This window comes from Leguminivora glycinivorella, chromosome 10 (genome assembly GCF_023078275.1).
Source record: "Leguminivora glycinivorella isolate SPB_JAAS2020 chromosome 10, LegGlyc_1.1, whole genome shotgun sequence".
NCBI lineage: Eukaryota > Metazoa > Arthropoda > Insecta > Lepidoptera > Tortricidae > Leguminivora > Leguminivora glycinivorella.
In genome coordinates, this window is record NC_062980.1 from 17,284,796 (window position 1) to 17,311,654 (window position 26,859).

At 37.9% G+C, this 26,859-nt stretch overlaps 1 protein-coding gene across 1 annotated transcript in view; it reads left to right on the forward strand.

The window, feature by feature from the left end:
- LOC125230620 (metabotropic glutamate receptor 2-like) overlaps positions 1-26,859 on the forward strand; it is a 484,421-nt gene that overhangs the window by 442,309 nt on the left and 15,253 nt on the right. Inside the window, 5 exon segments of the mRNA XM_048135836.1 lie at positions 7,060-7,193; positions 8,688-8,854; positions 11,678-11,836; positions 14,205-14,367; positions 24,619-24,832. Of these exon segments, the coding sequence (XP_047991793.1) occupies positions 7,060-7,193; positions 8,688-8,854; positions 11,678-11,836; positions 14,205-14,367; positions 24,619-24,832 (837 nt within the window).

A 26,859-nucleotide genomic window follows, 5' to 3' on the forward strand; every position in this document is an offset into this window, starting at 1 on the left:
TCATGAATAATATTAATATAATTTTATTAAATATGTATTACTTGGCCCTTAAATGTATAGTGATGTTATGCATCATATAAGTACATTCTAACTGTAGTAAAATTTTTCCTAGTGTTAAAAAAACATTGTCTATCACATACATTAATTTCTCATTAAAAGAAGAATCATGCATTTAAGGGTTAATACTAATACTAGTACTATTCACACAATGTAAAACTTTATGGGCAAAAATTTAAAATTTAAATTGCTATTAGTACTTATTATAAATTGTTATTTTAACTCCTGTGAGCAGCTATTCAAATGTTAACGCGGGTTAGAAGTCATTATACCCCTGATAGCTAGCAATTCTTTTTTTTTCATACACTCAAAGAAATAGGTACGGGCTGAAAAACAGCGCTGTGCAGTCACTAGACTCGCGGCACAAGCTGAGTCTCGAGCCTATTGTCGCACCTAGTATTTAACTATTGGTAGTTACTTAGTTATTTTAGTCCTCAAAGTTGTGATCATAGCTAATATAGAACAAGACATGATTGTACTGTATCATAGCGTAGCTTACTCTTAGTTGCATGATAGAAATAAATACTTAAGTAACTGTACCTTAAAATTATTTGCGACAATAAATGACTTTTTATTTTTTTTTATTTTTACTGGATAGTGACCCTGACTGCTAAGCCAGTGAACCTGGGTTCAGATCCCGATAAGGGCACTTATGTATGTGATGAGGATATAATTTTATTCCTGCGTCATGGATGTTTCTTATGTATTTAAGTATTGAGTACCCACAACACAAGCCTACTTGAACTGTATAAAGAAAGATAAAAAAAAAAAAAAAATAATAAAAAATTTAAATATGTATGAGTCTCACGGGAGTTTTATAGTTAAAATAAAGAAAGATGTCATATAATATTTATGTATTGCATTGATTTAGAAAAATTTACCGTTTAAATATAGCTTCAGGTTAGAGTTTCCAGAAAATAGGGAAGATAATCTGTATTATTTTTATTTAGGCAGCTCACAGATGAAACGGCTGCCACTAAAGCCAATTCTGAATTCAAAAAAATATATAGACTCGTACCTAAAGGTTGAACACGCCAAAACTGAGGCATATTGGCAGGGTGCAAAGCGGGTGGAGGGGGTAGGTAAAACGATCACAGCGCTCACTACGGCCAAAATTGACATCTTAGTCGCTGACTTGCGCTGTCAAATCCATATTGCAGTAAACATTTTCATGTCGTTTTTGAGATAAATTTAATACGGGCCAGTGTCGTCCAATCTCTGAAGTTTTACTTAAAGTGCGTAATCATTTGATACAAGTATTGAATTGAATTTACGGTGAATTTATAGTGCAAATTTTATTGGAGGTAGAAAAGCCGAAGTGGAAGCCAATCCCAGTTATGTTCGGAAATAATTTTATTTGTTTCCTCATCTGTGCTCCTGTTTACAAATCGAAACGGATTGACGAAAATGCGTAAATATCGAGGTTTCAATGGGAAGAAGGAGCACGAGAACAATAGAAGCAGAAGCAGTCCATCCACTGAAGGCTTATCACACTTTAAATAAAATTCCTGAGAACTTATTTCATCGCATTCATGATTGTATTTGATGTGATATCTGGTAAACCTCCAATATTTTCAAGTAAATGAAACAAGTTTATGTAATGTATATTATAATTAAACGTTATTATATTTGTTTTTATTTTACAATAAACCCTGTACCCTGCAATGATACTTATAATACCTATAGTTAGCCTATGAAAATGATATTGCACATAGGTACAAATGGTGTAAAAAAGTCTTCAATCTCTAGAAAATGCCCAGCTAGCACCAATTTCTTGTCTTTATTCGTCGTCTTAGGTTGGAAAATGATTTCGTGAGCGATGGCACGAAACCCCGTTTTAGTCACCAGTTTGTTAATTTCTCACTGAAAACAACAATTTTAATGTTATTGGCGATAATGTTGTAACCACCGTCGTCCAAAATTGTCTAATATAGTAAAATAACACAAGATTTCATTAATTTTTTCACAGTTTTTACTTACTTCTCGCTTAACAGCGGCGACAATTCCATTTGCGTGCTTCGTTATAAATTCATTAAAGGTATAGAATTTTTTTGATGCCAAATAAATCGTAAAAAAGTATAGTTTTTAAATATATCAGTTACTTTTGTGAAAGATTTATATACTCGTATGTAGCGATATCGAATAAGCAACTGAAACAACGTGAACTTATTTTGCACGAAAACACAAAAAATCCAAAACTCAGCTACAGGGATGTGGGTAAAAGATTAAAATTTCCACAATCCACTGTTTGTTGCGTATTGAAAAGGTTTCGGGAACGCCTAACTTTAAAACGAAAGCCAAGGAATTAGTGGGTTGCAGTGTATAAATTATAAAAAAAAGAAGGAACGCATCTTAAGGATATTTGCTTCAAATTGTATGATGTTACCTCGTGACGTGGCTAAAAAGTACAGATGTCCCAATTGTATGTTCAAAAGGTGAAACGTAGAGCAGGACTAAGAAGTTTTAAAGCACAAAACGGCACCAGATCGGAATATAAGACAGAAATCAGCAGCAGAAACTCGATTGAGAAACTATACGAAAATTTATTAACAAAATTTGACTGCGTTCTGATGGATGGTGAAACTCACATAAAATCCGATTTCTAAGAAATCCCTGGTCAAGAGTTTTATACTAGCAAAAATAGCACAGAGGCTCCCAAAGACTGTCAAATAAAAAAAGATATAAGTTTCCAAAAAAAATACCTACTTTGGCAGGCAATTAGCAGTTGCGGGAAAAGAAGCAGCTCTTTTGTCACTACCGGAAAAATAAAGGGCAGCATCTATCAAAAAGAGTGCTTACAAAAGCGATTACTTCCGTTTATTAAGAAACACCACTCCTGGCCTTTATTTTGGCCAGACCTTGCCAGGTGTTGTTACTACGCGAAACCTGTCATGGAGTGGTACAAAGCAAATGGTGCAGCCGTGGTACCGAAATATAGCTATCCACTAAATTGCCTAGAACTCCGGCCTATCGAGGAATATTGGAGTATAATGAAAGGGTTTCTTAAAAAGAGAGGCGGGGAGGTTAATTCCGCGGCGGATTGGCGAAAACTGTGGACCTGGCGACAAAGAGGTATCCTGACGTGATGGTGCAAACTCTTATGAGTCGTGTTCGAAGAAAAGTACGATCGAGGGCTTATTCGTCGAGAAACCTTGACTAATTATGGTTTGCATTTAAAATACATTAAATTTGCTCATATTTAAATCAAACATCTTTTATTTATTTATTATATTTTTTTTACAATAAAAATTTAAGTGTGCCCCATTTTTGGCGTGTTCAACCTTTAACTAAAAACTTTCTTGAATTTCACAAACTTCAAAATACGGAGCTTTAATTTAAAATATTGTAGAGGCATTACCTGCTAATGGTAGGATTTTCTGGCTGATGTCTGGACTTCTGCCACAATATTTTATTTTTTTCTTATGGCAACCCTGCAGAAAATCGGACTGTAAAGTAAATACAAATAGTGCATTAAAGTATTTTGCCGCTAGCAAGTTTCATTTATGCTTTTGATATGTAAATAATAATATAAAGCGTGCAGCGCTCAAAGGAAACCTCATATTTTTAATTTTGAGAATTTACTTAATGCAAAAAAGTTTTTAAATATATTAACGGACGTATTCCGATAATTCCACCGCGATTGAAGCCCTACTACAAATATATGATTATTGTCAAGAGGGCGCTGTTATCCTGATGTATGCGGTGACAGTTCAGTATTGTATGAAAAAAATAGTTCTATTGAAATTCCGCAACATGGCGCATAGTCATATATTTCTGGGCAGGCTTTACAAAGCGATATATCAATTTTTAAAGTATATTTGTGTGATGGACTCAGATATTTGTACCGCAGTCATGGATATTTATATGTATATGTATACAGACTGAGCAGAAATATATTTGTGTGATGGACTATGACTAACCGCGTCATGGATATTTATTGTATCGGAAATTTATGATTAGAATTTAATTAGAACTATTTCCTTCATACTATACTGAACCACAGTATAATAAAGAGTACTATTGTACAGTATGGCCACTCCCGCTCCCCGCTGAAAGTGCCTCCCACCCCCTCTCGGTTATCTGACAGTTACTGCCTGTCAAAAATGCGAACAGTCGACCTGTCATATTTCACTCATACAAGCATAGTACGCGTTCACCTACACGAGCTTAGACTGTGTGCTAGGAACGCGCCTCTTTCATATATTAGATCGCCAGTGTCCGAGGTGTGACTGAACTGCCACCGCATAGGTACATCGGAATAACAGCACGCTCCCTCTCTCATATGTATTTCGTCGCCCAGCACCCATAGTACAGTCAACCAATTGGAACCCTAGACCACTGTAGAACTAATATCTTAGTGACGTCATTCATCAAATTGTAAGAGATCTCTCACTGCTTGTCATTTTGACATGGTTGTAGAGTGGCCTAGGGTTCCAATTGGTTGACTATATAAACTTTGCTCAGTTTGGGGCTGGATTTATCTGTGTAAGCTTAATTTTATTTAAAAGTGACTTTACTGACATTTTTTCAACCAAAAATGTCACCTTTGAGTCCTTTGACATTGACACATCGGTATCGTATCACTGTAATTTGCTGTAATTTAAGTTTTCCCACAAAAAGCGATATACCGAATGGTACCTATGAGAAAAACGACGTGTCGATAACACAAAACAAAAAAAACACGGTGTATTGCTTGCTGTAAAAAAAAACAATCTATTATCTCTATCGAAAAAATATAAACTTACTTTATTCTATCCCTTTCTCCGGCTTACGGATACATTGGACAGAAAATACACGACACCACTTAACATAATTCAAAAGCTCTATGCTCTTAATATTTGCTCTACAAATTAAATTTCTCTGCACACACTGGAAATCCTAGACTCATCCATACTAGAATGTAGGTCGGGTGCACTAACAGAATCTGCTTTAGAAAAGTGTGAACACGTCCTCTTCGATAAAGGGGAACCAGATAGTACATAATTACTACAGTATAAGGACTGATAGCAGTAGCCTAACTTTTTTTTTCTTACCCTCTTTTAGTGTTTTAGTTTTCGGAACTTATGTGCGAAATGTCATTTGATATTTGCCAGTCGTTTTTCAGTGAAGGAAACATAGTGAGGAAACCGGAGTAATCCCAATAAAGCCTAGTTACCCTTCTGGTTGGAAGTTCAGATGGCAGTCGCTTCCGTAAAACTATTGTCTACGTAGATTGGGATTTTCAAAAGCGGACCCCAGGCTCTGACGAGCCGTTGCGAATGCCGGGATAACGCAAGGAGGATGATGGTGACCCTCTTTTAGTGTCACTGCTGGGCAAGGGCCTCGCTTTTTCCATCGACCCTGTCGTCGGCGTTTTCCCACTTAAATAATACCTATAAGCAAAATTCCCATTCTGTTATGAAAAAACTGGTGTGAATGACTGCGTGGCTGTGGGTGCAGTGCAATTTTATTCTTGTTTTATCTCTTGTTTGTCCTAATGTTTATTCTCCGAACAAGCAAGAGATCCCATCCCATAATACATGGAGCGCTTGCGACAGTTGCGACACTGGTACAGAAAATGACATTTTTACTGGTCTCTGTCTTTGTGTGAAAGTATTAAGTATAATAAAACTTAATTTCTGGCCAGGATTCGAAACCCTGACACCTACGATCTATCTGCGTACATTAGACCGACCTCGTACGACTGAGCTAAGCGGAATCGATGCGCGCGCGGCGAAATTAACGACCATATTTTATGTTTACTAACGCGAAAGAAAAACTCATGAAAACTCATGATTTTTCACCACCGAAAACCCCCACATAACAAATTTTAGCGAAATCGTTAGAGCGGTTTCCGAGATCGTCGGTATATATAAATAAATAAATATACAAGAATTGCTCGTTTAAAAGTATAAGATAAGTATGTATTTATCTATATAAGTATGTATATCGTCGCCTAGCACTCACAGTACAAGCTTTGCTTAGTTTGGGGCTAGGTTGATCTGTGTAAGGTGTCCCCCAATATTTATTTTATTTATTTATTTATAATGCATTTGTGTGTGTCCACATTTTCTTTAGACCCAACTCCTCCAGCCAGCGTGAAGAAACAACGTTGCCACTCTTGACAATAAAATGTAACTCTCACACCAGTTACTTGACATTTCTTTTATTCTAAAAGTTTTATCATGCCCAAGTTAGACTTTTAAATTCCATTCTGCTCTTACTTACACTGTGCAACTTACAGTACGCTCCACTTCATAGAATCGAAGTGGTTCAAGCACAATCTCACGGAGTAAAATCCGCAATATCCTGTTTTTACACTCTCTATTTTATTACAAGTTTCCCGTGTGTTCCAGGATTCTTTCAACGTGTGAGATAGATAAACTAGTATTGCAACAGGATTGCAGCTGATAAATATTTAGTTACTCGTCGGCCCTATTCGAACTAAGGGAATTGGGTCTAGATGTGATATAAATCAGATATGTTAATATCAAATATGATGTTATGTTTTTTTTAACTTCACCTTAAGCGATGCATAATTATGATGCTGTTTATATACTCGTAATAATATAAGTATTTTTCATAATTATTACAAATCGATATTATAGTTCGTATGTGAGTAGGTACGACAAATTAACGTAATTTTACCGATGTTTCATAATTAGGTATAATAAAGGTACATTTATCACGTTCGACCTTTGACTTTGTGTTAAATACATTTTGTTTAAAAAAAACATGATTTTTAATTATTGGGTTTCTTTTCAACAGAAATCCAATTCAAATTGGACTCCCGTCGGCCTCCAGAGTCCGTCTGCAGCGATGCATAATTATGATGCTGTTTATATACTCGTAATAATATAAGTATTTTTCATAATTATTACAAATCGATATTATAGTTCGTATGTGAGTACGACAAATTAACGTAATTTTACCGATGTTTCATAATTAGGTATAATAAAGGTACATTTATCACGTTCGATTAAAAAAAACATGATTTTTAATTATTGGGTTTCTTTTCAACAGAAATCCAATTCAAATTGGACTCCCGTCGGCCTCCTGAGTCCGTCTGCAGCGCCGAGTGTGAACTGGGACAAGCCAAGCAGTACGTCGAAGGGGAAAGCTGCTGCTGGCATTGCTTCAATTGCACACAATATGAGGTGAGCATTCAAGTTGCACTCTCGTGGCCTCCTGAGTCCGTCTGCAGCGCCGAGTGTGAACTGGGACAGGCCAAGCAGTACGTCGAAGGGGAAAGCTGCTGTTGGCATTGCTTCAATTGCACACAGTATGAGGTGAGCATTCAAGATGGACTCCCGTCGGCCTCCGGAGTCTGTCTGCAGCGCCGAGTGTGAACTGGGACAAGCCAAGCAGTACGTCGAGGAAGAGAGCTGTTGTTGGCACTGCTTCAACTGCACACAGTATGAGGTGAGCATTCAAGATGGACTCCCGTCGGCCTCCGGAGTCTGTCTGCAGCGCCGAGTGTGAACTGGGACAAGCCAAGCAGTACGTCGAAGGGGAAAGCTGCTGTTGGCATTGCTTCAATTGCACACAGTATGAGGTGAGCATTCAAGTTGCACTCTCGTGGCCTCCTGAGTCCGTCTGCAGCGCCGAGTGGGAACTGGGACAGGCCAAGCAATACGTCAAAGGGAGAAGCTGCTGTTGGTATTGCTTCAATTGTACACAGTATGAGGTGAGTATTCAAGCTGGTCTACAGTCGGATTCCTGAGTCGAGGTAAACATTAAAATTGAACCCGTCGTCGTTATGAACGTGGAGTAGCTGGGACAGGCTAAAAATTAACATCATCCATAGTCGCCTGTAAGATGGTTTGTTAAGGAGAGATGAGTTTGGCTAAGATGGATGCAAGATCGTTCCTAGGACCTCATCAGAGGGGTTCTAATGAGTAAATCATTGGACTCATCAGCCTAGGGACTCTTACATAACCCTCCCAGGCATATCTCCGCGCCTGGATGGTATGAGTGAATTGAGTACCTAATGCAGTCCCTCTCTTAGAAAGGACGATTGCAAGATGAAGTAGATCTTGCTTGGAAGACCGGCTCACTTTATATTTCATCAACCTTACATGTTATTTTATTTTATACTGCACGTCTTCCTCCTCATCCATGTCAACAGCAATTTATTATATGGTCCCAGGGCGACTTTTTAAACATTTGTACATTTCGTCCCACTCGTAGTTCACGGTAAATTAAGCCGTGGCGACCAACAAACATATCACTACTCCCAGCGGAGCCAACACATTAAACAAGTTTGTTTTCTCCATGAAGTTCTTTATTAAAACTGAGAAAATATCTCGTTGTTTCACAATAAGTAGATTGCAATTTTGTTTGGATATTTTATCGGTTGTTGTTATTGTTAGTCGAAATGATAAATTAATAATTATATTTTATCCAGTTTCAACTTTGTTTTGACAACTTTTCGCTACTTGTAATGTACTTAACTTAACACACTTATCTTTATTGGGCACGCACAGTCGCATTGGCAAGCAAAAGCTGGTGACGGCCAAAGTCACCATTGAAATAATAATAATTTATTTGCTGTCTTGATTTTTGGATTCTTGAGGGTTTTGGGTGGGGTTTCAAAGATTTTATTACAAACTAATTTACACAGAGAGACCTAACCTAATCTAATCTTTCAGATCCGTTCACCGGAGGTAGAAACGGCGTGCGTCGTCTGTAGTCGGGGCACACTACCTGATCCGACTAGAACCCACTGCATGCCTATACCTGAGGCATATCTACGGCCCGACTCAGCTTGGGCCATCGGAGCCATGTCGTTCTCTTCTGTTGGCATCTTGGTTACAGCGTACGTATACTATTAAGTATGTAGTCTACACGCTACCTGATACTACTAGGATGCACTGCATGCCTATACCTGAGGCATATCTATGACCCGACTCAGCTTGGGCCATCGGAGCCATGTCGTTCTCTTCTGTTGGCATCTTGATTACTGCGTACGTATACTATTATGTAGTCTACACACTACCTGATCCTACTAGGATGCACTGCATGCCTATACCAGAGGCATGTCTGAGACCAGACTCCGCGTGGGTCATCGGAGTTGTAATTTTCTTCTGTTGGCATCTTGGTTACAGAGTACGTATACTATATGTAGTCTACACACTACATGATACTACTAGGATGCACTGCATGCGTATACCTGAGGCATATCTATGACCCGACTCAGCTTGGGCCATCGGAGCCATGTCGTTCTCTTCTGTTGGCATCTTGGTTACTGCGTACGTATACTATTATGTAGTCTACACACTACCTGATCCTACTAGGATGCACTGCATGCCTATACCTGAGGCATATCTGATACCAGACCATGAGCAATCGGAGTTATGTCTTTTTCTTCTGTTGGCATCTTGGGCACAGCGTACGTATAACTATTATTTTGTATATAGTAGTCTACACACTACCTGATCCTGTAAGGACTCACTGCAAGGCACATGAGGCATATCCGGGACCTGATTATTGTCTATTATAGTGAATATGGTGATTAACAGATAGTAACTAAAGTGATGCTACCGTAGTAACTGTAAGTTGCAGATGTAATTTAGATAAATAAAATACTTAAAACGCCTACGTAATCGGTTCATGGTGCTTTGAAGTGGAGCCCACTAATATATGTTTATTCCTGAGGCCCCACTCCGAAAGAGCTAGCTTCTCAAAAAAATCTGTCGATTACATTCTGTTAGCATATTGCAAGTGTACTGAAAGCACTGAAACCCATAAACCTGCGAAATATGTATAAGTTTTCGCACAATCAGAGGCATATCCGTTTGCTTCTAATCTGTGGACGCCTTGATGTACAATATTTAGCTCAAAGTCCAAAACTAGTTATAACTTACCGCGTTGAATTCGCGCTGAATCTCTGAGTAAGTTTAGACATTTGTGGCAAAACTCTTTCAAAATTCAGGATGCATCTTAGCATCAAATATTTGAAAAGTTTATAGGATTCCGACTGAATGTACTCGTTTGGTGTGCCTTGGTTGCGGCAATCTGAGTGCGTAGTCGAATGCGCAAACGTTCACGATAATATCTGTTTCGTAGCTATCTATCTCGATTGGTTGATGAGTTTATCACTCGCGCGATCGGTCACAATTAATTAATAAGGTGATTGCGTTAGACTGAACGCTATGATGTACTGGCATAATTTTTGGCGGCGGCGGTAAGACTCGTCTTTAGGAAGTAATATAAAAGTCAGCCGACCAAACACTTGACCCCAAGAGCAACATTTGATATTAACACATTCGCCGCTGAGCTAAGGTCGTAGCGCTAGTTCGTAGCCGATAACATGGATTTCCCCGTAAGCATAAAGCGAAAATGCATCGTAGAGGCAAAACGACAACGTGTCGTCATTCGCACTTAATGGGTTAAGAAGAAAAAGGACTAACCATTCTAATGTATTGTATTATACTCACTTGATGAACCGCATTTCATCATGTAAAGATTTTCATCATATGCCAATATTTTTTTCTCTTTCAATTTAGGTCGCCATTTATTATGTTGACGTAAATTTCATTCATATTCATGCCACGAGTATTTTGTTTTGATGAGTTTAACACATTTTTTTATTTTAGAACATCTTTCCTTATGTCGATGTGAATTTTATTCTTGTCACGAGTATTTTGTTTTTGAGGCTTAAACCTACTTAATACAATTTTTTTTGACTTGTTTTGTTTATAAAAGTTTTATCGATGTTTCATTTTTCCAATCTTCCTTCATACCAAGCTAAGTTCCTAGCCATTTTGACATCCCCGCTGATGCAAAGGTGTCCAACACAGAACTTAATTTAGATAGAAGAAACAAATTCATATATTTGTATAGGGGCCGAGCGTGTCAAATTTTGTACTGAAGTTGATTCTTGCCTGTAATTTTAAATATGTCTCAGGCTCTTGATTGTTCATAATTTTTGTGTTGTTGCAATTGAATATCACGTAACGAGGCATTTTTTATTGACTTCAACTTACAAAAATTGACGCCCGAAAGCTGCAAGCTGCGAGTAAAGACGGACAACTCAGTGGATTTCACTGAGTTCATTTGACACGCTAAGTAGATACGTTTGCTTGATCTATGGTATATATGACATCTGTGGTGTCCAATTGTCCGTGGGCCAGTCAAGAAATCGGTATAATGAGGAGGTACTAATTTTCCTGTTACAGCAGTCATGTAGGCTTATTAGGATGTTAAAAAGCCATGATTTCCATCTGAAAATGGTAGATAAACAAAATGGTTGCAATCCAAGATGGCGGATATGAAGCTTTAAAAAATCGTATAAATTTTAAACATTGCATCGGATGACTTTATGACGTTTTCAGTACAGATGGTGTTTTTTTACGCACTTATTGTGAGAAGTGGTTCATTATATGCCAGGTTGAAACTTCGGAGGGCCATCTGCACTGAAAAACATCGTACGATACACTTGCGAAAAGTAAATTCATAACTCGTGTCGATTTAAAACCCTCCCTTCGGTCGTGTTTTAATTTATCGCCACTCATTTCGAACTTCCTTTTCTTCGCACTTGTATCGTAATGTACTATTACTTAACCGTTGGCTATTAAAATCTCTGATAACATAGCTAGGTCTGCCTCTAGAAATAGCTTCTCATAAACCTTCCTTGCAGGTTCGTGTGTGGCGTATGGGTTCGGCACAGTTCGACGCCAGTCGTGCGCGCGAGCGGGAGGGAGCTATCGTACGTCCTGCTTGCCGGCATACTGATGTGCTACCTCGTCACATTCGCGCTGGTCTTCCGTCCCACGGACATACTGTGCTCTATTCAAAGGTAAATGTTTCTCTTAGGAGCATGCACGCTCGTCGTCGCATAAGTTACTAAGTTTTCTGTGTTTACTATATGTCAAAGTGCTGCAGAACATTGCCGTAATTGCCTTATTAGTTAACCAAATAAACTCATATACCTACCAGCTATCGACATTACTCCCCAATCTCATTGAACTAGGCGGCTGTAAAGATACAGTCCGAGGGCGGGAGTAAAACCACTTTAAACTTTCCCGCGCCATCTACAAGTTTAAATCGAATTATGAATTGGTTATTTGCTTAATTCATGGTGTAATAAAGTTGGAGTAAACATGGGCTTTAGAAGAATACAGATTAAAATGTTCCTTTAAGATGAAAAGACAGTTTACTTGTGAAAAGGTTTCCATTTCTTGAATAAGTAGGTTCTAAATTGTACACCTTTGGGGGAGGCTCGGCTAGATGGCGCTATATATTAATATTTGACATTTTAACATTTGACATTTCAAGCTATGAATATGATGTTTGAAATTTCTTGCCTGTATCGAGAGATGGCAGTCTATGCACTGTAAGAAGATTAGAATAAGAATAGTTTATTATTAATGAGGAATAATTACAATTAGGTATTTCGTCTTTCTTTATTTGTCCTGTTTGTGGTTGGAATTTATCTATCTATCTATCTATCTACCTCACACTACGGTGGCTAAGCATTACACCTGTCACGATGGGCATTTGACCAAATTTGGTGTTTAAAAAATGTCGAGAGATGGCATTACGCACATTTATTTTACTTTGACAGTAACTCTCTACAATACTCGATCCTCTCGATTGTTATTAATTATAATTTTTGGATTTACAATCAATACAGTAAATGATATTTCAAACTATCGCGACCATAAAAAAACCGATCGTCAGTTATATCGGATACAGTTTAAAGTGTTGGTATCGCTTGTTTCAAACAAAAAACTGTAGTAAAAATAGCGCTTTATTTTCTTTTTTTTTACGTTCGTTGTAACAGTTTGTTTAAAAAGGTTGATACAATCTCAAAACATACTGCCAATGGACCATTTAATCATATTTTTATCAGTTCTCTTCTTTGTAAATGCATTTGACAATTTTTGCTTTTTTTAGGTAGTTACTATGATATATAAGCCAAAAACTAACAATATTTGCGTACCTGCGGAAATGTATAATAACCTCGTACCGATCGACGTTATTATACATTTCCTACACTGAATTAGTTTATACACTTCCTGTCACTGGCGTATTGATGAACGCCCATATCTCCCAATTTTGGCAATACATCTTCATAATGGAAAAAAGTTATAATACCTGTCAACCGAATATAACATATTTTAGGTCTTTGGCTATAAATTTACCGCTGTCAAGTAAGCAATATATTTTATAAGAAAGAAATAATGATATATGAACTAGCTGGTAGCTACCCTTCTAAATGTGGCTAAACGAAGTGACAGGAAAAGGAAAGTGAACTTCGGGTAACATAGATTTTTATTGAAACTAAGAAGGTAAATCTTTGTCGCACCATTTCTTTAGGTATGCAAGCCTTATACGAGTTATTCATCAGTGTTTTTAAGTTGCTCTTAATTTTGACCTATTTTTTTTAATTTTCTGGCAAGCATAGGCTACTTTCCTCCTAGTCAAATCAGCTTCTTTTTAAGAACTGTCAAAACGAATTTTAACGACTTGTTAATATGGAATTAACATGAAATCGAATTGAGTGACGTCACGGTCAACTCAGTTACTGTATTTATTTCTACCTGACTTATTAAATAGAAATTGGAGTTAAAAATAACATCTGTCCATGTTTTCTTATAATTATTTAATGCTTTATTTTGTGCATGATATAAAATATTTTATTTTAACTACAGTCAAGTTCCCTATTGTGGTAAGTATTAATGAAATTGACATACAAGATATTAACTTTTAAAAATAATTGCCAAAATAGTGTCATTTAGATTTATTAATATGGCCAGATTGGCCAGTACTGTAGTAAAAAATGCATGTTTGGTGTAAATCTACCCACCAAAGAAAAAAGTTTGCCCACCACTGCAGGATAACCATTGTTAAGAGATTCGCCCGTATTAGCTTTACACACTGTATCATATAAAAGTAGTTTATTTATTAATTTATTCAAAAAATTTACACAGCATTACAGCGGACTAATACACTGTGAAATTTATAACAGACAGTATTTATTACATAATACAGAAAAAAACAGATAAACTAACACAAAACAGAAGATTCACGTTTATCTCACAGAACCTCAAACATTCTTCACACAGATTCAACCAGATACGTGCAATTGCATCACATTCCGGTGCTGATCTGAGTGGCGCATTAAGTTATTTTCTTGTTGCTGATTTCAATTGTTTTCCCAGATTCGGCACCGGTTTCTGCTTCACGGTGGTATACGCAGCGTTACTGACGAAGACTAATCGCATCTCTCGCATTTTCAACGCTAGCAAGCACTCGGCTAAGCGGCCTATCCTCATATCACCGAGCTCGCAGCTCGCGATATGTGCGGGACTAGTGTCTATACAGGTAAATGCTCCAATATGGCCGTTTTATACAAGGATTCATTTTATCCATACTAATATTATAAATGGGAAAGTGTGCGTGTCTGTTTGTTTGTCCGTCCTTCACGGCAAAACGGAGCGACGAATTGTCGTGATTTTTTAAGCGGAGATGAAGGGATGGAGAGTGACATAGGCTACTTTTTGTCTCTTTCTAGCGCAAGCGAAGCCGCAGGCAAAAGCTAGTTAGGTATAAATTGGACGTAGTTACGCGAAAACGTTCCAATCAACACGAAATTGTCATTGTTTTAAACCTTATGTCAAAAACAAAAGTCGTTCATTTCAATGACAATTTCATATGGATTGTAACGTTTTTGCATACTATTACGCAAAGTACACTACAGATACACACTGAGACACTAAAGGAAAAGTAACCAATGCGTAAGCAGAGTACGTAGCCGAATGGTACAAACGCTCACGAAACGAAACGCTCGTAGATATCTATCTTTATCGCTCTTGCGTATTACGCAGACTACCTTTTGCGGCGTTTCGTTTCGTTTTCAGAAATGCCATTTTGTAGCGTCCGACGCCAAAGAAAGCGATACGCCGCTGGCTCTGTCGCGCCATACGCAAGCGCGATAGAGGCTACGTGAGCGTTTCGTGAGCGATTGTGCCATTCCTGTTTCGTTACTTGCCTCCACCTCTGATAAACCTCGGACGTTCAGTTTATAATTGGGTGAATAACTTTTTGGCCGACTCAAATCTGTCCACAGATTCTAATTCTTAAATAATAGATTTTATTATTTTCACTTTAGGGTGTATACATTCAAGGCCAACTTTTAAACTCAATAAACGGAAACTTTGTTCATTAGAAGTTCGATTTCTTGGTAACACCGGAGACATTTTGAGTAATGCCAAAGACAATCAAAAAGTTGATTCGCCCAATTCTCGATTAGCATTCAGTATTCAAACCTAATTTGCTAGTCTACGAGATTAGGAACAATGCCATATATAACGGAACAATGGTAATGAAAGCGTCAGAACTAGAATTCATAACGACTTGTTAATGGTCCATGTTTACTACCGTTTTGGCACTACACAGTGCCCGTAAAACTAGTGGTCCAAGAGCTGGCAGGATTTTGGAGTAGGTCCTTGAGGCAACCTGGAAAGGTGCTCAGATGCTTCTCTGATCATAGCCAACATCAGGTCTGCAAGTCTGGCAGCTGGAGAGCGGGGCTTTATCGAGCTATGAATTTTTAAAGATTTAATTTTTTGAGGCCCAAAAAAGGTGTTTGAGGCAACCTGGAATTATTAAAAAGTGAAAATAGAGTTCCTCAGAAGTCGCATAGTATTTATGCCAGATCATTTGGCCGGGTCCTTCACCGTGCCAGAACGGTACAAAGTGGTAAAAAAAAAATTCCAAAAAAGGTTCTTGAGGCAGTCTGTCATTTTTACCAGTGAAAGATGAGGGTCTAAATAGCCATGGAAAAATAATGCCATGACATGAGGTGGGGTCCGTACCCTGCCATTCGATCTTGAAAGTCAATTTTTTAGTTTTTCGTAAATAACTCGTAAACGGTGGCCCACAGCAAAAAAATATGTTAAACAGAAAATATCTACATAAAATTTCCTACAAGAAAGGTTATGTACGTTTTTTCGATAGGATCAATATATAAATGGATAATTTAGTAAGAAATTTTTTTTAATCGATTACATGCTCCGTTTTTCGTCAATACCTCGTAAACGGTGGCCCACAGCAAAAAAATATGTTTAACAGAAAATATCTACATAAAATTTCCTATAAGAAAGGTTATATAACTTTTTTCGCTAGGATCAATTTTTTAGTTGGAAAGTATTTTTAAATAGATATTTGGGCCGTTTTTTGTTGATAACTCAAAAACGGTGGCTCACAGCCAAAAATAATGTTAGACAGAATTAATCTACATAATATTTCCTACAAGAAAGGTTCTATACGTTTTTTCGCTAGAATCAATATTTTAGTTGAAAAGTATTTTTAAATACATTTCATGGGCAGTTTTTTGTTAGTAACTCGAAATCGGTGGCCCACAGCCAAAAATAATGTTATACAGAATTAATCTACATAATATTTCTCACAAGAAAGGTTCTATAACATTTTTCGCTAGAATCAATATTTTAGTTGGAAAGTATTTTTAAATAGATTACATGGGCCGTTTTTTGTTAATAACTCGAAATCGGTGGCTCACAGCCAAAATTAATGTTACACAAAATTAATCTACATAATATTTCATACAAGAAGGGTTCTATAACATTTTTCGCTAGAATCAATATTTTAGTTGGAAATTATTTTTAAATAAATTTCATGGGCCGTTTTTTGTTAATAACTCGAAATCGGTGGCTCACAGCCAAAACTAATGTTACACAGAATTAATCTTCATAATATTTCCTACAAGAAAGGTTCTATAATATTTTTCGCTAGGATCAATATTTTAGTTGGGAAGTATTTTTAAATAGATTTCATGGGCCGTTTCTTGTAAATACCTCGTAAAAGGTAGCCTACAGCTAAATAAAATGTTCACGAGAAAAAAATCTACATAAGATTTCCTACAAGAAAGGTTCTAAGTATACGTTTTTTCGCTAGAATCAATATTTTAGTTGGAAAGTATTTTAAAATGGGCCGCTTTTTGTTGATAACTCAAAAACGGTGGCTCACAGCAAAAAATAACGATATACAGAATTAATCGTCATAATATTTCCTACAAGAAAGGTTCTATAAGATTTTTCGCTGGGATCAATATTTTAGTTGGAAAATATTTTTAAATAGATTTCATTAGCCGTTTTTTGTAAATACCTCGTAAACGGTGGCCCACAGCTAAATAAAATGTTCACGAGAATAAAATCTACATAAAATTTCCTTTAAGAAAGGTTCTATACGTTTTTTCGCTAGGATCAATATTTTAGTTGGAAAGTACATATTTTGAAATAGATTACATGGGCCGCTTTTTGTTAATAACATCAAAAACGGTGCCCCATTACCGGAAATAATATTAAACAGAAATAATCTATATAATATTTGCTACAAGAAACGTTATGTAAGATTTTTCGTTAGGATCAATATTTTAGTAGGACAGTATTTTAAATAGATTACACGAGCCGTTTTTTGCAAATAACTCGAAAATGGTGGTCCACAGCTAAATCAATCTTCAACGGGAATAACAAACATAAAATTTTCTACAATAAAAGTTTTGTACGTTTTTTCGCTAGGATCAATAATATTTAAATAGATTTATTTATTTATTTACACAAAGAAAATTACACAGTATGACAGTATACAAAACTAAAGCACCGTGAATTTTAAATAAACATTACAACAAGTAACACAAAATTAAATATTAAATAAATAGCAAAATCAAAACATGACGCTCGTATAGCCCGGTCTACTGCCACGAACCATATCTGTTTTTTTGATTACATGTTGGAAAAGATGGACTCGCACCACCAAGTAGATGCGATATACTTCGATTTCAAAAAGGCATTCGACTTGGTCGACAATGACGTACTACTGCAGAAATTTGCACCCCAAAGTTCTTGTCGTTTTTTGCTAATTACTTGAAAGATCGTAGCCAATACGTGCAAATGTCGAACTTCCGGTCTAGAGAATATTATACGCGTTCGGGAGTTAGCCAGGGGAGCAACTTGGGTCCGACACAGTTTCTTATTATGGTAAACGACCTTTGCAGTAGTATTGTTGGGGCGCATTTTCTCCTCTTTGCTGACGATCTCAAGTTAATGTTGCCAATAGATAGTTCCTTGGACTGCGACTTTCTCCAGCAGATGGTGGATACAGTGTCACGGTGGAGCGCTAAGAACAAGCTGGAGCTTAACGCTAAGAAATGTAAAGCCATCACATTTACTAGGTCAAAAAACCCGATCACAGCGAGCTACCATCTTTCTGGCGTTCCGCTGGAGCACGTTTCCGCCATCCAAGATCTTGGTATTGGGTTGGATACTAAGCTCAACATGCACGATCACATCATAACCATTTGCAAGAAGGCTAACAAGACGTTAGATTTTATCATGAGAACAGCCGCACAATTCAGTGACGTGAAAATTGCCCTACTATTGTTATAATGCGTATGTCAGAAGCAAATTAGAGTATAATGCGATATAAACGCGTATAAACGCCCATCTGCTCGCAAGAATATCAACATTAGGTGCCACGTCTAAAAACTCATTCACTATTTGCAGTGCACGAACTAGCGGTTACTTGCGGCAAAACACGGTTCGAGCGGCCGGCACCGCCAGTAGGGGTGCCTACATTCACGAAAAGCATATTTCGTCACAGAGAGAACAAATAGACGGACCAGCTGGGATACTAAAACCGGGCAATCTGACTCCCCCTTCAAAATACCACATCACAGAGAACCTCCTATAGAGTAGCAATCTTGTATATTTTGTTCGCGATACGAGTCACCAGTGTTTGGGGTGCGAGGAGCGGGCGGGGAATGTGTTAAGCGCGCTGTGATTGGCCGTTTCAAGGACGGCGGGCAGTCGCGCCAGATGAAAAGGGACAAAAGTATGACTGTCCCTCTACTGACGCATAAGTGGCCAATGTAAGTTGACCTATGCCGGCTCTGAATAAATTATAAATATGACTTATTTGTGGAATGTAATGCCGTCTGTTTTTAAATTTGAGCTTCTTGTTACCTTTCCACACCATTTCACACTACAGGTGGACATCTTTAAGGCATCAAAATACCCTTTTCCAATTTTTTAGTGCGAAAAACACGCGCTGCTTTCGGGTCTGTTACTTGGTCGATACTGATCGGGCACGGCGAGCGCCCGCGCTTATATCAGTGCAAATACTAGGAAGGCTGGCGACCGCGAGTCGTCTTGTAATGGATGTCTATAGGGGTTGGTCTGTGTACCACATGCAACAGACATCAGCACGACATTACGCCTAACTTCTAACGAGAAGAAACCCAACGTCCCCAAAAGGAATTTTGTTGGGTACAAGAATCGGTAATACCCGTACATTTTTTTATAAAAGAAATGCAAAAATGTTTTTTGGACCTTTTCGACCAGCAGGATGTAGGGCGCTTCATGGGGATTCCAAACGGCTGAGGCTGTCTCAAGCTTACTTCTCACCAGGGCAGTATAAAGAAGCTTTATGTCCCTGGGATTGTCAAATTCTTTGGCGTTGCGGACAACAAACCCAAGCCTGCGGTAACAGTCTGCAGCAAGCATTGTCATGTGCTCATGAAAGTTAAGGTGGGAATCTAAAACATAACCGCACAGTTGTCAACATTGAACTGAAGTTTCAGAAGTTTATTTACAAGACTCAATTCATAAACCCGATCAATATCACTTTGTAAAGATTGTAAGTCAGAATCTTCCTGGACCCTGTAAATTAGTTTCAGGTCGTCAGCATAGAGTAGGCATTGCGCATGCTTAGGCACCAAGGCCAGATCATTGACCATAACACCAAAGAGCAGAGGACCCAGAATAGAGCCCTGACTGACCCCGGAACGGGTGGGGTAGGCACTCGACACAAAGCATCCGTGCTGCACATATTGCCGTCTATCACGTAGATAACTAGCAAAAAGGCAAAGCAGTTTAGGCGAGAAACCAATGCTGCATAATTTGCTTAAGAGTACGTCGTTATCTACGCGATCAGAGGCTTTTTGAAATCAAAGTACAGCACGTCCACCTGCATCCCTCTATCTAAGTAGCGCGAAACGGAATCAACCAAGGTTAAGAGGCCTTATTCCTAAAGAAGAGCGTTTTTTGCAAAACGTAACATTTTTCATTCAAAACTATAATGAAACTATACTTAAGTGATTATTAAAAAACTGATAATGTTTCTAAAAGAACATATCTTAAGCTAGTTAATCATAATATAATATTTTAAAATATGTCTTTTTATACTTAAAACAAATCAGTTTTTTCGGTAGACGTTTTCAAATTTCGTAGTGGGATCACTCGTTTAGAATCGTGATTGTGCTGTTAAATATATTATTTGGGGTAATCAATGATCACAAATCACAATCCTATTTGTTATATCCAGCACGGGAAGCATGGTCGCGCGATAGACGAAAAAATATCAGGCCGTCCGGATATCGCACTTACAAATAGTGTGATGGACGGCCTGCTATTTTATCGTCTATCGCGCGACCATGCTCCCCGTGCTGTACGAGGTAATCATAGTTTGACATTTTAAGATTTATTTGAAATGGTGGATAAATAACCTTCCGTATCTTCCCCATTTTTTCGATAAAAAGAGGTTTACATTATGTATTTTTCCTGAGATTCCTGCATTTATTGTAACTCTTAAATAATATTATCCTAAACTAGAACTTCTTGTTGACATATAAGAAAAAAATTATACATATAGGACATACCTTTCTGTCGACAGACATTTTTTTAAAGCACCTAAAATTCGAATAAAATACACTGTTGATACGGGCCCGCTCAGTCTGCGCCGAGCGCTCGTAGACAACGGACTTGCGTTCGATCGTCCGGCGCTCCTTGCTTTCGTAAGTAGCTAGATAGTTCCGAGAAATGCTGTATACTGCGACTTAACAAATCTTGATCCCGTGGGTGGCAAACAGGCATACGGTCTTATATATAGCTGCAACCCCACTGATTTCTAACCTCTCCCTATATCTGGAGAACGGCTAAACCGATTTCGACGATCGAAGTGTCTTTGTATAGAGGGAGCGAGGAGACGTGTCGAAAAAATATGGAATCTGGTCTGCGACTCTTGGGTCAAAAAATGTTGGACGGCCTGGCTAAACGGGGGGAGATATTGGGGGGGTGCTCGACCAAATGTCATAGAGGACCCTGGGTAGTTTTTGAAGCCGCCATTTTTTTTTTCAAAATGGCCGACTTTTTTTTTGTTGATTTTTCAAGTTTATCCTAGAGTGCTCAGATTTTGGTCATAGAATCTCTCTAGGGTCTAGATTAAAATGATATATTTTTTTTTGAAAAATGCTACAAATGTGAAAAAAAATCCACTTTTTTGTATGGCAACTTTTAAACCGTAAGAGATAGCCGGGGGGTGCTCGATCAAATGTCATACAGGAGCCCGAGTAGAAAAAAGTTGCATCAAAAAAATTCAAAATGGCCGACTTTTTTTTTTCAAGTTGGTCCGAGTGCGCTGAAATTTTGCATGCGGAGAGGTATGGGCCCCTAGAATACAAATGTCAAAATTTTTTTTATCTAAAATCCAAGATGGCCAATGTTATGGCAAAATAAATTTTTCTAGTATTTTCGCGAGCCCGAAGGGCGAGCTTCAGGGTGGGAGGCCGAAGGCCGACCCCGCGGAGGGCCGCAAGAACGGAGCTCACCTTTAGGCTCCTCGGGCCAAATCCAAGTAATTTCACTGCGGGCATAAAGTGCTCCCATACAATTTCCTTACAAAAGTGTCTTAAACAAGCGTAACCGGCGGGCCGAAGGCCCGACGGTGGAACTTCGGAGCCGAGCGAAGGCCGAAGGCCGAGCTCCGCGTAGGGCCTAAGGCCCGGAGCGTCCCTGATCGACTCGCCGGCGGTCCGGGAAGTTGGAAAAATACTTTCCAACTAAAATATTGATCCTAGCGAAAAATATTATAGAATCTTTCTTGTAGGAAATATTATGAAGATTAATTCTGTGAAACATTAGTTTTGGCTGTAAGCCACCGATTTCGAGTTATTAACAAAAAACGGCCCATGAAATCTATTCAAAAATACTTTCCAACTAAAATATTGATCCTAGCGAAAAATCTTATAGAACCTTTCTTGTAGAAAATATTATGTAGATTAATTCTGTCTAACATTATTTTTGACTGTGAGCCAAAGTTTTTGAGTTATCAACAAAAAATGGCTTAAATATTTATTTAAAAATACTTTCCAACTAATAAATTGATCCTAGCGAAAAAAGTTATATAACCTTTCTTATAGGAAATTTTATGTAGATATTTTCTGTTTAACATCATTTTTTGCTGTGGACCACCTTTTACGAGGTATTGACGAAAAACGGAGCATGTAATCGATTAAAAAAAAACTTTCTTACTAAATTATCCGTTTATATATTGATCCTATCGAAAAAACGTACATAACCTTTCTTGTAGGAAATTTTATGTAGATATTTTCTGTTTAACATATTTTTTTGCTGTGGGCCACCGTTTACGAGTTATTTACGAAAAACTAAAAAAATGACTTTCAAGATCGAATGGCAGGTTACGGACCCCACCTCATGTCATGGCATTATTTTTCCATGGCTATTTAGACCCTCATCTTTCACTGGTAAAAATGACAGACTGCCTCAAGAACCTTTTTTGGAATTATTTTTTTACCACTTTGTACCGTTCTGGCACGGTGAAGGACCCGGCCAAATGATCTGGCATAAATACTATGCGACTTCTGAGGAACTCTATTTTCACTTTTTAATAATTCCAGGTTGCCTCAAACACCTTTTTTGGGCCTCAAAAAATTAAATCTTTAAAAATTCATAGCTCGATAAAGCCCCGCTCCCCAGCTGCCAGACTTGCAGACCTGATGTTGGCTATGATCAGAGAAGCATCTGAGCACCTTTCCAGGTTGCCTCAAGGACCTACTCCAAAATCCTGTCAGCTCTCCGTCTATAGGGATTTCGCAAACAGAATCAAAACTCTGTTATTAGAGAGTAGATTTTTTAATTCGAGCGCTTGATTTCGTCGCTTAGACCCTTCAAGTGGTTTACATAGTTTTTTTTCTGTAAGTAAACTAGAATCGTCCCACGATAAGTTTGCAACGATTTTCACAGTCTCGCCAGTGAAGATGTTATTTTAAACGTCAAACTTTGATGAAATTATGACGTTTACTTAACCCTTGCAGAGGCGGGGCTATTAAAATCTATGCAGACTTATCGTGGGACGATTCTAATCACACAATAATTGTGCGCTCGAATTAAAAATGTACCTACCCTCTGATAACTGAGTTTTGACTCTGTTAAGATTAATTATCCAGCCATGTGCAAAACGGCAAATAGATACCTACGGGAGTAAAATCCAGAATCTAGCATAAAAAATTATCTCGCAGTCAGGATTGCCCCTTTCTTACTCCTAATAATGCCACACAAGGCTCCTAATTGCTGGGTTTGCTGATATTTAAAGTCACTTCCGGATTTATTGTACTTCCGGATGGTTGCACTGGTCGTGGATACGGAAGAGTCGAACGCCGGAAAAAAAGTAGGTATTAAAATGAAATGAATCGCGTTTGACCCATAACCGACTTTAAATACTCGTATGTATAGTCACTTCAGAGATAACAATCATAACATTACAAATAAACTTTATCTTCCCTATCTTACGATGGACCGCCAACATATAAATTGAACACATCCATAGATTTCTCTATAAAACTAGCACAAAGTCTAGAAATACAAAATACAAGTGAATCCTTTGTTCCCGTCGCAAAGAGCGCGTGTCGCTAAAAGTGTCCAATATTCTTTCTGGAATATAAATCGCATTATACGAATGAAACGAATGATGAATGGAAGGAATTGCAATCGCAGGTTGGAAAGTATGGAAGAATTTGAAATTTAAAATTGCTGGCAACTGAAACTAGTCGAATACTCGTAGACGATATGTTGAGCATGAGTTGCGTATGTGTGAGTTCTCTCTTTATGGTGTATTCAAACAACTTTGAGGATTCTTGTGTTAAAATACTGTTTTGTGGTACAAAAAAATATGTTTGTCTTGCACAAATTATACATACGTAACGTATCACTTGTCAAACACTTAAATGTTTATTTTAATATTTTAAGCAAGAAATATAGAGCACTATTCGCTAGAGCGTATACTTAACATACTTATGGCGCAAGTTCATCCAGTAGCCCAGTTCATTTTAGATTCTACTAGCTTTTGCCCGCGGCTTCGCTCGCGTTAGAAAGAGACAAAAGTAGCCTATGTCACTCTCCATCCCTTCAACTATCTCACTTCAAAAAATCACGTTAATTCTTCGCTCCGTTTTGCCGTGAAAGACGGACAAACAAACAGACACACACACTTTCCCATTTTATAATATTAGTATGGATTAACGCTCCAATAGTCTTTACACCTAGCGGGTGCTGCTTCTGCGTGCGTCCCATGTCACGGTCTGCTCGGTATACCCTTTACATTTCATTAAATTGCCAAAAGGGTATCTACGTGTTTGCTTCGGCTCCGCGCACTTCTCATTTCCGTGGTGGGAAAGACGTTAGCATTTATAATATAATATTTTATTTGATATGCCTATTTTAACCCACCCACAAATAAACTACTTACCTATTTCCTTTCCAGGTGCTAATAGTAGTGGTGTGGATGATAGTGGCCCCGGCCAGGGCCATGTTCCACTACCCAACTCGCGAAGACAACATGCTAGTATGCGACTCGTACGTGGACGCATCGTACATGATCGCGTTCTTCTACCCCATTGTGCTGATCGTCATCTGCACAGTATACGCTGTGCTGACCCGCAAGATACCGGAGGCGTTTAACGAGAGCAAGCATATTGGTAAGAATAAGAATATTCACGTGATCAAATTTCCTATGTTCAACTGCTCTCCCTACTTCCCTCCCTGCTTCCTTTTTTTGGAGTACGTGGACGCATCCTATATGATCGCGTTCTTCTACCCCATTGTGCTGATCGTCATCTGCACAGTACATGCTGTGCTCACCCGCAAGATACCAGAAGCGTTTAACTCGAGCAAGTGTATAGGTGAGAATATTTGCACATGAATAACTTATGTTCAACTCTAGGGGTAGGACAGACAAGACAACGTGGATAGTGGGGTAACTCCGAATAGGTATTTGATCCTATGAGGTTATAAACATTAAATAAAAGTTAAATAAACTACAAATAAATAAAATATTTTCTATAAAATTAATTTAATTTGTTCTTAGCCCATATACCTCTATGACCATAGGGTCGTTTTCGACCCACTGCTGAAAACACGCTACTACTCATTAAAATAAGTAGAAGAATGAGGTGGTCACTTTAAAAAATAGGGGAAAAAATATATGTGTTGGGCACATATGGGTTAGAGGATAATCACAGTTACCCAGAACTTCGGTGTAGTATATTATGCCTATACAAAAATAACTCGCATGTATGGAGTTACAACTCTTCCCTTACTTATTCCTCTATGGTTTTCATCACACAAAATAAATGTCCTTACCAGGATTCGAACCCCGGACCGCGGTTTAGCAGGCAGGGTCGTTACGCGCTAGGCCAGACCAGTCGTCAAAAAAAATCGGTGCCTAAATAGATCATATTGTACGTTAAACATTTAATAGGCATTTTATTTAGTGAAAATTTCTGCTAGGCAACAAGAAACCTACCTTAACATTAGGTACTTTACTAGTAATCAATATTAGGCAAGCCGGTGGGAATCGGCTTGTATGGACCAACCGCTGCTGATAGGTACCTACCTATAAATGCAAAGTGTTACAAATAAAAATCCGATTTCAATTCCTAGTTTATTTTCGTGACGATGAACGTGAATATTGAATAAATTGCTAAATATTTTTCATGCATGAAATCAATTACTCATATGTCAGTGCTGACTGTTGATTGCTGGATTCCAAAATAGATAAACTTTTAGGATTTATTGACTTGCTGGTTTGTACGCCGACTTGATAATCTGTGAGACTCGCACGCCTCATTTTTAGGGTTCCGTAGTCAACTAGGAACCCTTATAGTTTCGCCATGTCTGTCTGTCCGTCCGTCCGCGGATAATCTCAGTAACCAGTAAAATTTGGTACCAATATGTATATCAATCACGCCGACAAAGTGGTAAAATAAAAAGTGGAAAAAAATGTTTTGTTAGGGTACCCCCCCTACATATAAAGTGGGGACAGATTTTTTTTTTCATTCCAACCCCAACGTGTGGTATATTGTTGGATAGGTATTTAAAAATGAACAAGGGTTTACTAGAATCGTTTTTTGATAATATTAATATTTTCGGAAATAATCGCTCCTAAAGGAAAAAAAAGTGTGTCCCCCCCCCTCGAACTTTTGAAGCAGATGTTCAAAAAATACGAAAAAAATCACAAAAGTAGAACTTTATAAGTAATTTCTAGGAAAATTGTTTAGAACTTGATAGGTTCAGTAGTTTTTGAGTAAAATACGGAAAACTACGGAACCCTACACTGAGCGTGGCCCGACACGCTCTTGGCCGGTTTTTTTTTTTAGTTGTCCACCCCACTGTTTTTGTAACATGGGTATTTTTTACGCGATTCATACTCAGAATCGAGAGCTCTTTCGATCCTTTTTGTGTGATACCTTTTGTGTGGTATTGCTCATTTAAAGGTATATAATTTTATAAAATAGCATTACACCGCCCTCAAGTCCATTAAAAAAAATTGCATTATGTACGCTCAAAATAACGTATATATAATTATAACCCCTGTCAATTAATTTTATGGTAATTTATCCACGGAATATATTTTTATGAGATGCAATATTTTATGACATGATGGGCTATGTAAACTTATAATAAAACCCGTAACTTTCATGCCGATTACTTAAATTTGAGGTCA